Below are 13029 nucleotides of genomic sequence, written 5' to 3' on the forward strand. Positions count from 1 at the left end.
CCGTGGACAAGACAAACGTCTGAGACTGCTTTACCTTAAAGGGTGAGAATGGGGCGTCCCAAGCAATTAAAATGACTTACATTCCTCCAGTGAAACTGTACCAGCTTCTCGTGGGCTCTGAAATGGCAGTCTGCTTCCTGGCACTGGAAATTAGAAATAAATAAATAAAAAAAAAAGTGACCAAAAAATTTTGAATTGCATGATTTGTTGTGTTTTTTTTCCCCGTTATGGCATACACTGAGCAGGAAAAATCTATTTATATTTTAATAGTTCAGACATTTTTGGGAGTGGCAATACTTATGTTTATTTTTTTTATTGTTTAGATATTTTTAGATGTAAAATTGGGAAAGGGAGGTGAATTAAACTTTTATTATTCTTAAGTTGTTTTTTAACTTTTCTTTTTACTTTTTTTAACAATAACTTTTACTCCCCTTAGGAGTTAGAGCCTGGGATCTTTTGATCCTATGTCCCTTTCACCATAATAGAAATCTATTATGATGAATGGGATTCTGCCACTCTACCTGCTGACAGGAGCCACATCCCAGAGGGGTGCACCCAAGCTCCGCTTACTTCTGTGGCCAGTCCCTCCCTGACTGCTTTAATTTACAGGGCCAGGCAGTGGCAAAGCAGCAAGGGAGGGGCTGTGAGTGAAGCTTGGGTGCAACAAGAGCAATAGTGAAGCGTTCATTGCACCAAAGCCACAATTTGTATATAAGGAAACTATCCTAACACGGGAACGGAGCCTCGGATCAAGAAAAGAAAAACAGCATTTGAATCAGGTGAACTACAGCTATATGTCTATGCAAAAACTCCCGCACGGCCGCCCCTGCATCTTCCAGTTGCACGGAGGGTTGGGTCAGCCAATCGTAGGCTGCGATGGGGACGAGCCTCCGAAGCATTGCGGGTGATGCTAGGACGGCTTGTTCCCATCGCGGCCTGCTATTGGCTCCCCCCCCCCCCCCTAGTCTCGGCCTGCTATTGGATGCCCCACCCCCCCCGTCCCCGGATGTTTTTATCCGCGCCATGGGGAGATGCAGCGGCGGCCGTGCGGGCATCAGAAGCGACGTGGGTGCCGGTAAGTACAACCTGTGTGAGTGGCCCGGGCGTTTGGGGAGGCATTTTTGGGGTTTGATAACATTATCCAAGATGGGTGATCCCATGCAGCCACCACTTCTGGAATCAATGCAGGACATTTATCCCAGCCTGGGTTAGAACCCGCAGCTCTGCAGGTTGCAATCACATACCCAATGTATGGCACATGATCCCAGATGTGGCGGCTGCATGGGATCACAAAGCAGCAAACTGATAATTGCACAACGGCTGCATACAGAGGGGAATTGGGGATGCCCTGTTCTCAGGATCGCTGGTGGTCCCAACACCTCATCTATACTGTGGATAGGTGATAAATACTTTTTGCGGAATAACCCTCATTTAGGTTCACTTATAAGGGGGTGTATTTATCAGACATTTATGAGGCAAATGAAAATTGCCCTGTAAATAGCTTTAAAGACTTCTCTCCACAGACAGATCTGAAGACTTTTGCAGTCAACTTCTTCTGGACATTGGGGGGAGGGGGAGAAAAGGGGTTACAGCAACATATCCAGGGCCTGCTCAGAAGAGAATGCAGCCAAGGACAGCCAGAAAAGCAGTCACATAAGTAAATCACATGGACTGCCGCCATCTTGGGTGCCATGGACGTGGTGGCAGCTCCACTGTTTACATGGACCATGGAGGGTGGCTGGTGGCAGTGAGGCGAGATAAATGATTTTGTACAGTTGCTAATGCCACGTTATGCACTTTAGGAGCATGTAGGTAAAAAAGCAAGCAACCCCTTTCAAAAGTAAAATCAGTCCGAAATGACAAATTTTACTTCAGTAATAGTCCTATATAGTATGACTAAACGGATGTAAACTACAAATATCCAAAAACAAGACTGAGACTATGCCCAGGATGGGCATTTTGATGTCACATGGTGGAGTCTTCCACTCATTAACCCCTCTATAAGCCAGAATAGAGAGCCGCTATCCAAGGGCAGCTCCTGCTCTGGCAGACCTGTGCGCCCATGCTTTATATGGTTGACCATTAATCTGAACGGCCAGCATGCAATGCAGCTGGTGGAGGGGAGAGGTATGACCGCTGAGGGGTTACAGAAGCCAGAGCAGCCTCTGATCAGGAAGGGGTTGTCATAGTGAGACATGATGACGCGCACAATACTCATATAGCATGCCCTAGCACGAAATTATTCCAGCCCAGTAATGATGATGTCACCCAATGGTATTATCACTGTACCTTCACATGTTGGGAAACGTGTTCATCATACTTCTCCTGGTTCTTAAAGCCTCGATCACAGGTGTCACAGTAATGCAAGTAGACAGGCTCTTTTCTCTTCTTTCTCTAATTCCATAGAAAATATACAAATGAACAAATGTCAGCATTTAAAGAGGACCTCTCCCCACTCCCGACATGTCTGGTTTAATAGCTTCATGCGTTCCTCATGTAATAACAATTCTGGAACAACTATTCTTATGTCTGTATGTTGTGTCATTCCTTTCTTATTTCTACTAGAAGTTATGAATAAGCTGCTAGCAGTCTGCAGTAAGGGTACAGAGGGGTGGGAACAGAACTCCTGCATAACGGAAACCGGACGGATCCATTATGCTGCCCATAGACTATTATGACAGAATGCAAAATGAAAGGCCTCTAAAAGGCTTCCATGGTGCATTCCCTTAAGTCCGTGATAACGGAATCCATAACGGAATTGCCAGAAAACCCAAACTTAAAAACATGAAGTTCGCTCACCACTAGCTAGGAGCTATCCCTCCATACACCGACATCATGGCTTAGACATAGCATAAATCCAGTGTAAAGCAAGAATGAGGGATAGGCTAACAACTCAAGCCTCTAATGAGGCAGCAAGTAGATTTTGCACTTCTTCTGACTCCTTTAATGAATGCAGGTAGGCTGTAGTCACTGATCATAGCTTTGTATTAATGGAACAGCAGTAAAGACCAACCATCACTGAAGCAAATGGCAGGTAGGAAATACCCACAGGTTTGAACAACTGTACACCTTGTCCCTAAACTTAACTTTTATGGACTGAATTCTAACACAGTTTATATAAGTGAATGTGTGTATATATATATATATATATATATATATATATATAAGTTAAATATATTTGGACAGTGAAACGTTATGTTGTGGTCAGCAGCTAAAATGCCATATGAAGGATACAGTTATGTAATCAATATGGGCTTAAAGGGATTCTGTCACCTCATTTTAGGTTATAGAGATGCGGACATGTCACGGCTAGATCGCCGCTAGCATGTCCGCAATATACCTGTCCCATAGGGCTGTGTGCTTTTATTGCGTTAAAAAAATGATTTTAGAGATATGTAAATGAGCCTGGTAAGGTGCCCAAGGGGCTGTACGAACCTTCTTGGTGCCCAGCCATGCCCCCTGGGAAGGAGCCCAGCACACCCTGCATCCTCCGAATCTCCTGCTTTCTTCACAGTTAGATTGCCGTAATCTCGCGATGCGCGAGATCGCGCATGCGCAGTTCCTTCCCTGAGCCTGATGCCAGCACAGGGAAGGAACACTATACCCGCACTGCGCATGCGCGATCTAGCGCATCGCAAGATTACGGCAATCTAACTGTGAAGAAAGGAGGAGATTCGGAGGACATAGGCGGTGCTGGGCTCCTTCACAGGCGGGCGTGGCTGGGCACCAAGAAGGTTCGTACAGCCCCTTGGGCACCTTACCAGGCTCATTTACATATCTCTAAAATCATTTTTTTAACGCAATAAAAGCACACAGCCCTATGGGACAGGTATATTGCGGACATGCTAGCGGCGATCTAGCCGTGCATGTCCGTATCTCTATAACCTAAAACGAGGTGACAGAATCCCTTTAAAGTGCATACTCAACTTTAATTTGAGGTTATTCACATCCTAATTGGAGAAAGGGTTTAGAAATAACAGCTATTTAATATGTAACTGCCTCTTTTTCAAGGGAACAAAAGGTAATTGAACAATTACCTAAAAGCTATTTATTGGGCTGGATGGGCTATTTCTCTCTTTAATCCATAATCAATTAAGCAGGTAAAATGTCTGGAGTGGATTCCAGGTATGGCATTTGCATTTGAAAAAAAAAAATAAAGTGCACTGTTGAGCTCGGGAATTCAAAAAGGCCTGGACGTCCACTGAAGACAACTGTGGTGAATGATTGCAGAATCCTTTCCATGGTAAAGAAAAACCCCTTCAAGACATCCACCCAAGTGAACACTCTCCAAGAAGTAGGTATATCAGTATCTAAGTCTACCATACAGAGAGGATTTCATGAGAGAAAATACAGAGGGTTCACCACAAGGTACAAACCATTCATCAGCCTCAAAAGTAGAAAGGCCAGATTACATTTTGCCCAAAAAAAAAAAAAAAAAAAACACATCTAAAGAAGCCAGCGCAGTTGTGGAACACAATTGTTTGGACAGATACTAAGATGAACCTATACCAGACTGATGGGAAGAAGGCATGGTACAACTCATGATCCAAAACACACCACATTCTCTGTAAAACATGGTGGAGGCAGTGTGATGGCATGGGCAAGCATGGCTTCCAATGGCACTGGGTCACTAGTGTTTATTGATGTAACTGAAGACAGAAGCAGCCGGAGGAATGCTGAATAGGGATGAGCAAACCCAACGTTTTCAGGTTCGGGATTCTGGTTTTGGTGGAATTCCGTTATGGATTCCATTATCACGGAATATAAAGGAATTCTATGACAGAATGCAAAATGGAAGCCTTTAAGAGGCATTCCATCATAATAGAAGTCTAAATATATATATATTTTAGCAGAAGGACCCAGCTTTGCACGGAAATATTTCATCTACTTAATTCAATGTTTGTGTGCGTCGTTAAAAGATCGACACAGTATCCGCGTTAACAGTGACATCTACAGCACCCCGCCTCTTTAACAGTGACCTCCACAGCGACCTGCCCCTTTATTAGCGACTTCCACAATACCCCGTCTCGTTAACAGTGATTTCCACAATACCCCGCCCCCTTAACAGTGACCTCCACAGCACCCCGTCCCCTTAACAGTGGCCTCTACAGCAATCTGCCCCTTAACACTGACCTCCATAGCGGACCGTCCCCTTAACTGTGACCTCCACATCAGCCTGCCCCTAGGGTGGCCAGAGGTCCGGTTTTAGGCCTTACAGTCCGGCTTTCAGACTCCCTGTCCTGTCTGTGTGTGTCTGTGTGTTAAGGGCCTGTGAGCTACTATTGGATGATAAGGGTCATGTGACACCTGATGTACCTGTGTGCCAAAATGCGTGATTGTAAATGCGACGGTGCAGATTCCTTTAGCGGACGTACACACATACACTCAGCTTTATATATTAGACTAGCTGATGTTTGTGTGTGCCGTTAAAAGATATTAACACTATCCACTATACCATCTACAGCACCCTGCCCCCAAAAATGTGACCTCCACAGCCCCCCCCCCCCCCCCCACAGTGCCCCGCTCCTTAAAATTGGACCTCCACAGCAGCTCACTTCCTTAACTTTGACGTTTACAGCAGCCTTCCCCTTTAAAAGTGACTTTCACAGAATACCACCCCCTTGACAGTGACCTCCACAGGGGCTCGCCCCTTAACAGTGGCCTTTACTGGATCGGTGGTGTGTCCTTTTTAACTGCTCACTCTAAGACAGTAGCACTGTGCTGTCTGAGTGTGATCTGCAGGGAGAAAGTCACCCTCCCTCCCACCTCTGCAGCTAAACAGAAGTTGATTTTTACCTTCATTTTTTCAATCCCTGTCGTCTCAGGAGTGGGCGTGGCCTAAACAGATCAGGGGTGTGGTTTACTGGGGCCTGGCGGCGGGGTCTTAAGTCTTGTGAGGGTGGACACATTGTGACAGGGGGCGTGTCTGGGCTCCTTCCTGCAAGAGTGACGCCCCTCTGGGCACCTGACTGGCTCATTTGCATACCAAATAAACTGGATTTTCAGAGGATGAAAACATCTATTGCTGGAACAAAAGCGCATCTTGAAATAAGGTACTAAGTGCTATTAGGCCATGGCTTTACTTCAATAGCGATTATCCTTGTGACAGATTTCCTTTAAAGCTCTTCTATATCAGTGAAGATAAATGGCTGGGTTGTTATGGAAACCTGGAGTAAAACTGTGTATGTGGAGACTGGAGGACCTGTGAGCTTCTATTGACTGATAAAGGGACATGTGACCAAGCTTCTATTGGCGAATGCATTTTTTGGGAACGGGACATCCTAGAGAGCTGAGACCTGGTCTAAAACCTTCCCTAACACCTGATGTAGCCGTGTGCCAAATTTCGTGATTGTAAATGCGACGGTACGGATTCCTTTAGCGGACATACACACAGCTTTATATATTATACACGCACAGTATATACTTTAAGTATGTTTTGAAAAACTCAAATAATAAATAAATCAGAGCTGACCCATCAGCACGTGTATTATGAGAGCCTCTTGGCTAACCTAGCACTGTGCACTAATAGTGTAATATTAGCGATACCACTGAAGGACTAAGTTCACAGACACAGATGAGAATTTTAAATATTAGTATGAGTAGAAACATTTTAATCAAAGAAAATAAACGTTATGTTTTAAAATAAACACGTGTAAACCAAGAGACAATCATTGGTCCATGTGACCATTTGTAAATATTTTCAAAACATACAACCCAAATGAATCTACAACTTTTGCGTGTGCAATTTAACCCCTTCCCAGCCAGCGCTGTAATAGTACTGCGCTGCGGGAAGTGACTTCCCGACCAGCACGCTGATCAGGCGGGTGCAGGAGCTGCGCCCGCCCGATCAGCTGCAGGGAACCGGCAGTTCCCGTTAGCCGGACCCCTGCTGTTTGTGCCATCGATGAAAACACAGATGCCAGTGCGTTAACCCTGACTATGCCGCGGTCATCGCTGACCGCGGTGTGTGTGGAGAGAGGGAGCTCCCTCCCCTTCCCCATCGGGTCCCCGTGTGGCAGTGACGGGGACCCGATGGCAGGGAAGGCAGCCCGATGCCTTCCACAGGCATCGGAGCTGCCTTCCATTTAAACAAAAACGAGATTTAATTCTGTTCAAAAAGAATTTACTGTGTAAAACTAAACATATAAAAATAGACATTAGGTATCGTCACGTTCGTAACAACCTGCTCTATAAAAATATCACATGAGGTGAATGCTGTAAAAACGTTTTTTTTTTTTAAACTGCCAAAACAGACATTTTTTTTGTCACCTTGACTCACAAAAAGTGTAATACCAAGCGATCAAAAAGTCTTATGTACCCCAAAATGGTACCAAACCGCCATCTCATCCCATAAAAAATGAGACTCTACCTAAGACAATCGCCAGAAGAAATAAAATAAAAGAGGGCAGTCAGAAAATGGCAACACAAAAACAAGATTTCATTCTGTTCAAAAGTGCATTTATTGTGTAAAACTTAAAAATAAAAATAATAGACATATTGGGCATCGCCATGTCCATAACAACCTGCTCTACAAAAATATCACATTATATGCCCCCTCAGGTGAATACTGTAAAAAAAACATTTTTAAAAACCAATGCAAAAACAGCCCTTTTTTTCACCTTACCTCACAAAAAGTGTAATACCAAGTGATCAAAAAGTCTTATGCACCCTAAAATGATACCAATGAAAAGGTCACCTCATCCCACAAAAAATGAGCCCTCACATAAGACAATCACTCAAAATATAAAAACCAATGGCGCCCATAAACCAATCCATCAAAATCAGCGCTTCAAAAGCCATATGGCGCTCCTTCCATTCTGAGTCCTGTCATGTGCCCCCACAGCAGTTTACCACCACATATGGGGTGTTGCCGTATTCAAGAGAAAATGGGTAACAAATTATGGGGTGCTTTTACTCCTGTTATCCCTTGTGAAAAAGAAAAATTTGGGGCTAAAGCAATATTTTATTGGAAAAAATTAAACTTTTCATTTTCACAGCCAAGTGTTTTCAAATTCCGCAAAACGCTTAGGGGGGGGGGTCAAAGTGCTCAGTACCCCCCTTAATATATTCTTTGAAGGGTGTAGTTTCCAAAATGATGTTACTTTTTGAGAGTTTCCACTGTAGGGGGTCTCTTCAAATACAAAATGGTGCCCAAAAACTATTCTAGCAAAATCTGCCTCCAAAATCCATACGGCGCTCCTTTCCTTCTGACCACTGCCATGTGCCCATAGAGCAGTTTACCACAACATATGGGGTATTTCTGTAAACTGCAGAATCAGAGTAATGCATATTGAGCTTTAGTTTGCCGTTGACCCTTGCTGTGTTGCAGGAAAAAATTTAATAACATAAAAAAATCTGCATAAAAAATGAAATTTTGCCTCCAATTCTTCTGGAACACACCTAAAGAGTTAACAAAGTTTGCAACAGTTTTGAATAATTTGAGGGGTGTAGTTTCTAAAATGGGGTCATTTATGGATGGTTTCCTTTATTTAAACCCCTCAAAATTACTTTATGACTGAATTGGTGCTTTAAAAAAAATGGTGTTGAAAATTTGAAAAATGGCTTCTTAACTTCTAAGCCTTCTAACGTCCTAAAAAAAAAAAAATGGCATTTACAAAATGATGCCAACATAAAGCAGACATATGGGGAATGATGACTGATAACTATTTTATGAGGCATTACTATCTGTCTTAAAAGTTGAAAAATAAAAATTTTGAAAATTGTGAATTTTTCCAAATTATTGGTAAATTTGGGATTTTTTTTTTTATAAATGAAGGAAAAATATATTGACTCAAATTTAGCACTGTCGTGAAGTACAATGTGTAACGAGAAAACAGTCTCAGAATGGCGTGGATAAGTAAAAGTGTTCCAAAACTATTACCACATAAAGTGACAGATGTCAGATTTGCAAAAAATAGACTGGGCAGGAAGGTGAAAACTGGGCCGGGGTAGAAAGGGTTAATCTGCCACAAGAATAAAAGATGTAAGTATGAACAATGTAATAATGAGGTGTTGTGATCTTAATGTAGGCACATGCAGGAATCCAAGTATGGACAGCTTATACAGGATTACATGATCTACTATACCTTGTATTCACTGTTGCCATGACAACTGGCTCCTTCCTGCGCATGCTGCCCATGGTGCTGAGGCCCCCCTGCAATACCACAACACGTCTGAGGTAAGAAATGGCGTTAAATTATATTAGCAGCTTAATGGCAGCAATACATTCCTCGTAGGCGCCAGTCTCTGGTCTCCATTCTCATTACAAATGGAACCCGCAATCGAAGTGCTACCAGCGACGTGACATTTCTCGTTACTTGTGGTGGACATCGGACTGCTATTCTAATCCATAAAAGTCTCAGATACTACAGTTATGTCATCAGCGGAACAGCAAGTGTTTGACACGCAACATACATACGCCATTGTGCCGAGTTGGGACAGCAGTCCCACAAGCACAATAGTCCAAATTTACGGATACCAGCAGACCTGAAGGTGGGTACCTGTCTAAATGAACAGAGCCGCATACTCTGAAGGTGTCCACTCCTGGGGTTGGTCAGAAAAGTGGGCTTTTGCCAACATTTAAGAAATGTATATAAAAATCGTTCAACATTTAGAGGGATGATTGATTCTTTTATGTCTTCCATCACTGGACTATGTATACTACAGGGTCAGACAACAATGGCCCAGATGTACTAATCCTGTAGATGACGGAAGCCCAGACCGACTGTCTAGATCTGTACCAGATTTTTCACAGGGAGGATACATGTAGTGCAGAGATAGACACTTTTGTGTATCTCGCTATCATCTAACGGATGGCTTAGGGTCCATTCACACATCCGTAACGTGTTTTGCGGATCCGCAAAACATGGACACAGCAATGTGCGTTCCGCACATCGCCGGCACTAATAGAACATGCCTATTCTTGTCCGCAATTGCGGACAAGAATAGGACATGTTCTATTTTTTTTCGGGAACAGAAATGCGGACTCGTGAGTGCGGCTCCGCATTTCCGGAGCCGGGCCGCCCATTGTGAGGCCCCATAGAAGCTAATGGGTCCGCAATTCCGTTCTGCAAAATGCAGAACGAAATTGCGGACGTGTGAATGGGGCCTTACTCAGAGACCGTTTTATACCACAATTGTGACGCAAAATGGTGCATCTGTAGATCCTACCCCCTGTCCAGCTAAACCCCGACCCCTTGTTGAGCAAGTCAGAAAAAGACCGAAAGTTGTCCATTTTGTCGCAAAATGGCATTTGCGACAAAATGTATGACTTTTCTACACCAGAAAGCTGAACAATCCTGGAGGCACTTGGTGTGTTGCCATATGGTGCCTCCACTGAACAAGCAGCTGGTTGTCAGGAGGGAACGCTTCCTTCCCAAAAATCAGCTGCTCACAAGGCTGTGTAATCCACCATAAGGCACAACTCTGTCATGTAACACACAGAAGGCTGGTATGAGCCCAGTAAGGGCTTGGTGACATCTGTACTGGAGTGGTCAGGGCTTCGGTCGCAGAGCATCTAAAAAAAATAAAATAAAATGAGATAAAAGTCTTCCTTGCAGGACCTTTACAGACCTCCAAATGGAAGCTATTATAGTTAATGTTTGGTTCAGGTCAGTTATGCGCTGAATCCAACACTTCCGTTATTTTTATTGTCCTCTAACGGAAATCAATAGCATTAGTTTGAAAGAAGCGTAAAGCAGATCTGTACAAACCTGATCTAGGACTATGCGGCTGTGTGAACGGAGCCTTAGACTAGTAGTGTTGAGCGAACTTGTGTTTTAAGTTCGGCGTCTAAAGTTCGGGTTATCGAAGTATCCCGTTATGGATTCTAAATTCCGTTATGGTCCGTGGTAGCAGAATCCATAACGGGATACTTCGATAACCCGAACTTTAGACGCCGAACTTAAAACACAAGTTCGCTCAACACTAGTGACTTGCACAGGGTTCTCGTCTCTCACATGGTTTTGTATACAGGTTTGAAGTCTGTATCTGTACCCCTATGGGTAAGGCACGGTTCTGCCCAAGCTGGCACATTAATATAACAACTGCCCCCCTTCTAAGGGCACTCACAAGCTGCACATAACATGCATGCACCAGAAGCCGCCATGTGTGTACGATGTGCCATAGGGCACTATACATGTGCCATGCTGCACTGCCATCACCCACCGTAATGCTGCCTGTGAGGGCCCTGCTGGTATCCAAGCTGGGCCCCCCACTGATTCCACCCTCCATGCCAAGGTCCGGGTGGCGCTGCTGGTGGTGACCACAGCCCGGTGTTGGGGTACCAGGGTCCCGTTTGACCAGGATCTAGGGGAGTATTAAACACCGGAGGCCGCAGCATAGGAGGCGGATAGGCTTCGTGCTGCTCCATGATAACATGTGGAGCTCACTTCCGGGTGACATATAGCGTCATGACCCGAGAAGACTTCCTCTCCATGGCAGCGGCTCAGGATTGTATTGCCCTGTACATAACACCTGCCTCTTCACACAACACACGTGTATGGCTACTTAGACGGGGCATATAGAACATATAGTACATATGTGCAGAGGAAAGTAGGGTCGCCCAAATCAAATATGGCGTCGTATGAACGCAGCGTGCGTCACGTGGTCGTCTTTGGAACGCACACGTCATTTCTCGCGCGACTACGTCTTTGTCTGCGGAATATATCTGCGTTTTTATGTGCGAAAGGGTAGGACGTGGTATTCGAAAGTCGGAGAAGTGAGCCCCTGGAGGAATAATCCCCCCAGTACATGTTATGGAGCTAGCTGCAACATCACTCAGGACGGAAGTGTGTGGCGCGATGTGATGACGTCCTGCTGACGAGCCCCCTTCTCTGTTCAAGATGTCCCGGGATTTGATCGGTCCAGCTCTGCCTCCAGGATTCCTCGGCGGTGACCAGCAAGATGATGATAAAGAAGAAGAAGAAGGTATAGAACCCCCAATAAGATGTTCAATATGTCATTCCAAGCCCCATGTCACAGGATCCAGGCCGAGCACAGGTCACTTCTGCCAGGTGGCATTCCCTGCTGCTCTCAGTCCAGGCTGGCACTGGAAGATGTAGCTACGTTTGAGGGATTGGCTTGTCTTTCTGAAGCAGCCATTGCTGCAGCACCAACGCTTTGGTGGTAGTTACTGGTCTTATACGTATGTTTTCCAGTAATGTTGATGAGCCAAACAACCACATGACCGCTGCAGCCAATCACTAGACTCCATGGTCTTGTGCTCTACATGCTAGCATCCCCACTTCGTCTACTGATTGGCTGCAGCAGTCACATGAGTGTACAACATGGCAATAAGCAAACACAGGTCTTCAGCAGTTTGCCACCCCCGCTGTAAGTGCCAGGCCCTGAGCAGTTTGCCACCCCTGCTGTAAGTGCCAGGCCCTGAGCAGTTTGCCACCCCTGCTGTAAGTGCCAGGCCTTGAGCAGTTTGCCATCCCTGCTGTAAGTGCCAGGCCCTGAGCAGTTTGCCACCCCTGCTGTAAGTGCCAGGCCTTGAGCAGTTTGCCACCCCTGCTGTAAGTGCCAGGCCCTGAGCAGTTTGCCACCCCTGCTGTAAGTGCCAGGCCCTGAGCAGTTTGCCACCCCTGCTGTAAGTGCCAGGCCCTGAGCAGTTTGCCACCCCTGCTGTAAGTGCCAGGCCCTGAGCAGTTTGCCACCCCTGCTGTAAGTGCCAGGCCCTGAGCAGTTTGCCACCCCTGCTGTAAGTGCCAGGCCCTGAGCAGTTTGCCACCCCTGCTGTAAGTGCCAGGCCCTGAGCAGTTTGCCACCCCTGCTGTAAGTGCCAGGCCCTGAGCAGTTTGCCACCCCTGCTGTAAGTGCCAGGCCCTGAGCAGTTTGCCACCCCTGCTGTAAGTGCCAGGCCTTAATGTCTTGCTGCTGCTACCATGTTCTGAAGAATCGCTTACAGTATCCAGTTCCTTGGAGTCTTGGTAGGAAAGTAGTTTGTGGTCCTTGGATTTGAAACCCTGAGAAGCTCTGCCTACCATCTGGGTACTGCTGTGCATTATGAAAGGTGGTTCTACTTTG

At 45.4% G+C, this 13029-nt stretch overlaps 2 protein-coding genes across 2 annotated transcripts in view; one reads left to right on the plus strand and one right to left on the minus strand.

Annotated features, from left to right (window-relative positions):
- The window catches only part of NUFIP1 (nuclear FMR1 interacting protein 1), a 34537-nt gene extending 23121 nt beyond the window's left edge, over positions 1-11416 (minus strand). Inside the window, exons 1-4 of the mRNA XM_040425430.1 lie at positions 11167-11416; positions 9087-9154; positions 2290-2394; positions 81-143 (exon numbers count right to left, since the gene is read on the minus strand). Coding sequence (XP_040281364.1) covers positions 81-143; positions 2290-2394; positions 9087-9154; positions 11167-11371 — 441 coding nt within the window. The 5' untranslated portion in view covers positions 11372-11416. The remainder of the gene's footprint in view (positions 1-80; positions 144-2289; positions 2395-9086; positions 9155-11166) is intronic.
- A 239-nt stretch (positions 11417-11655) lies between these two features.
- Positions 11656-13029, plus strand: part of GPALPP1 (GPALPP motifs containing 1) — a 50547-nt gene continuing 49173 nt past the window's right edge. The window contains exon 1 of the mRNA XM_040425431.1: positions 11656-11928. Within this exon, the coding sequence (XP_040281365.1) occupies positions 11844-11928 (85 nt within the window). The 5' untranslated portion in view covers positions 11656-11843. The remainder of the gene's footprint in view (positions 11929-13029) is intronic.

The sequence above is a fragment of the Bufo bufo genome, chromosome 3 (assembly GCF_905171765.1).
Source record: "Bufo bufo chromosome 3, aBufBuf1.1, whole genome shotgun sequence".
Lineage (NCBI taxonomy): Eukaryota > Metazoa > Chordata > Amphibia > Anura > Bufonidae > Bufo > Bufo bufo.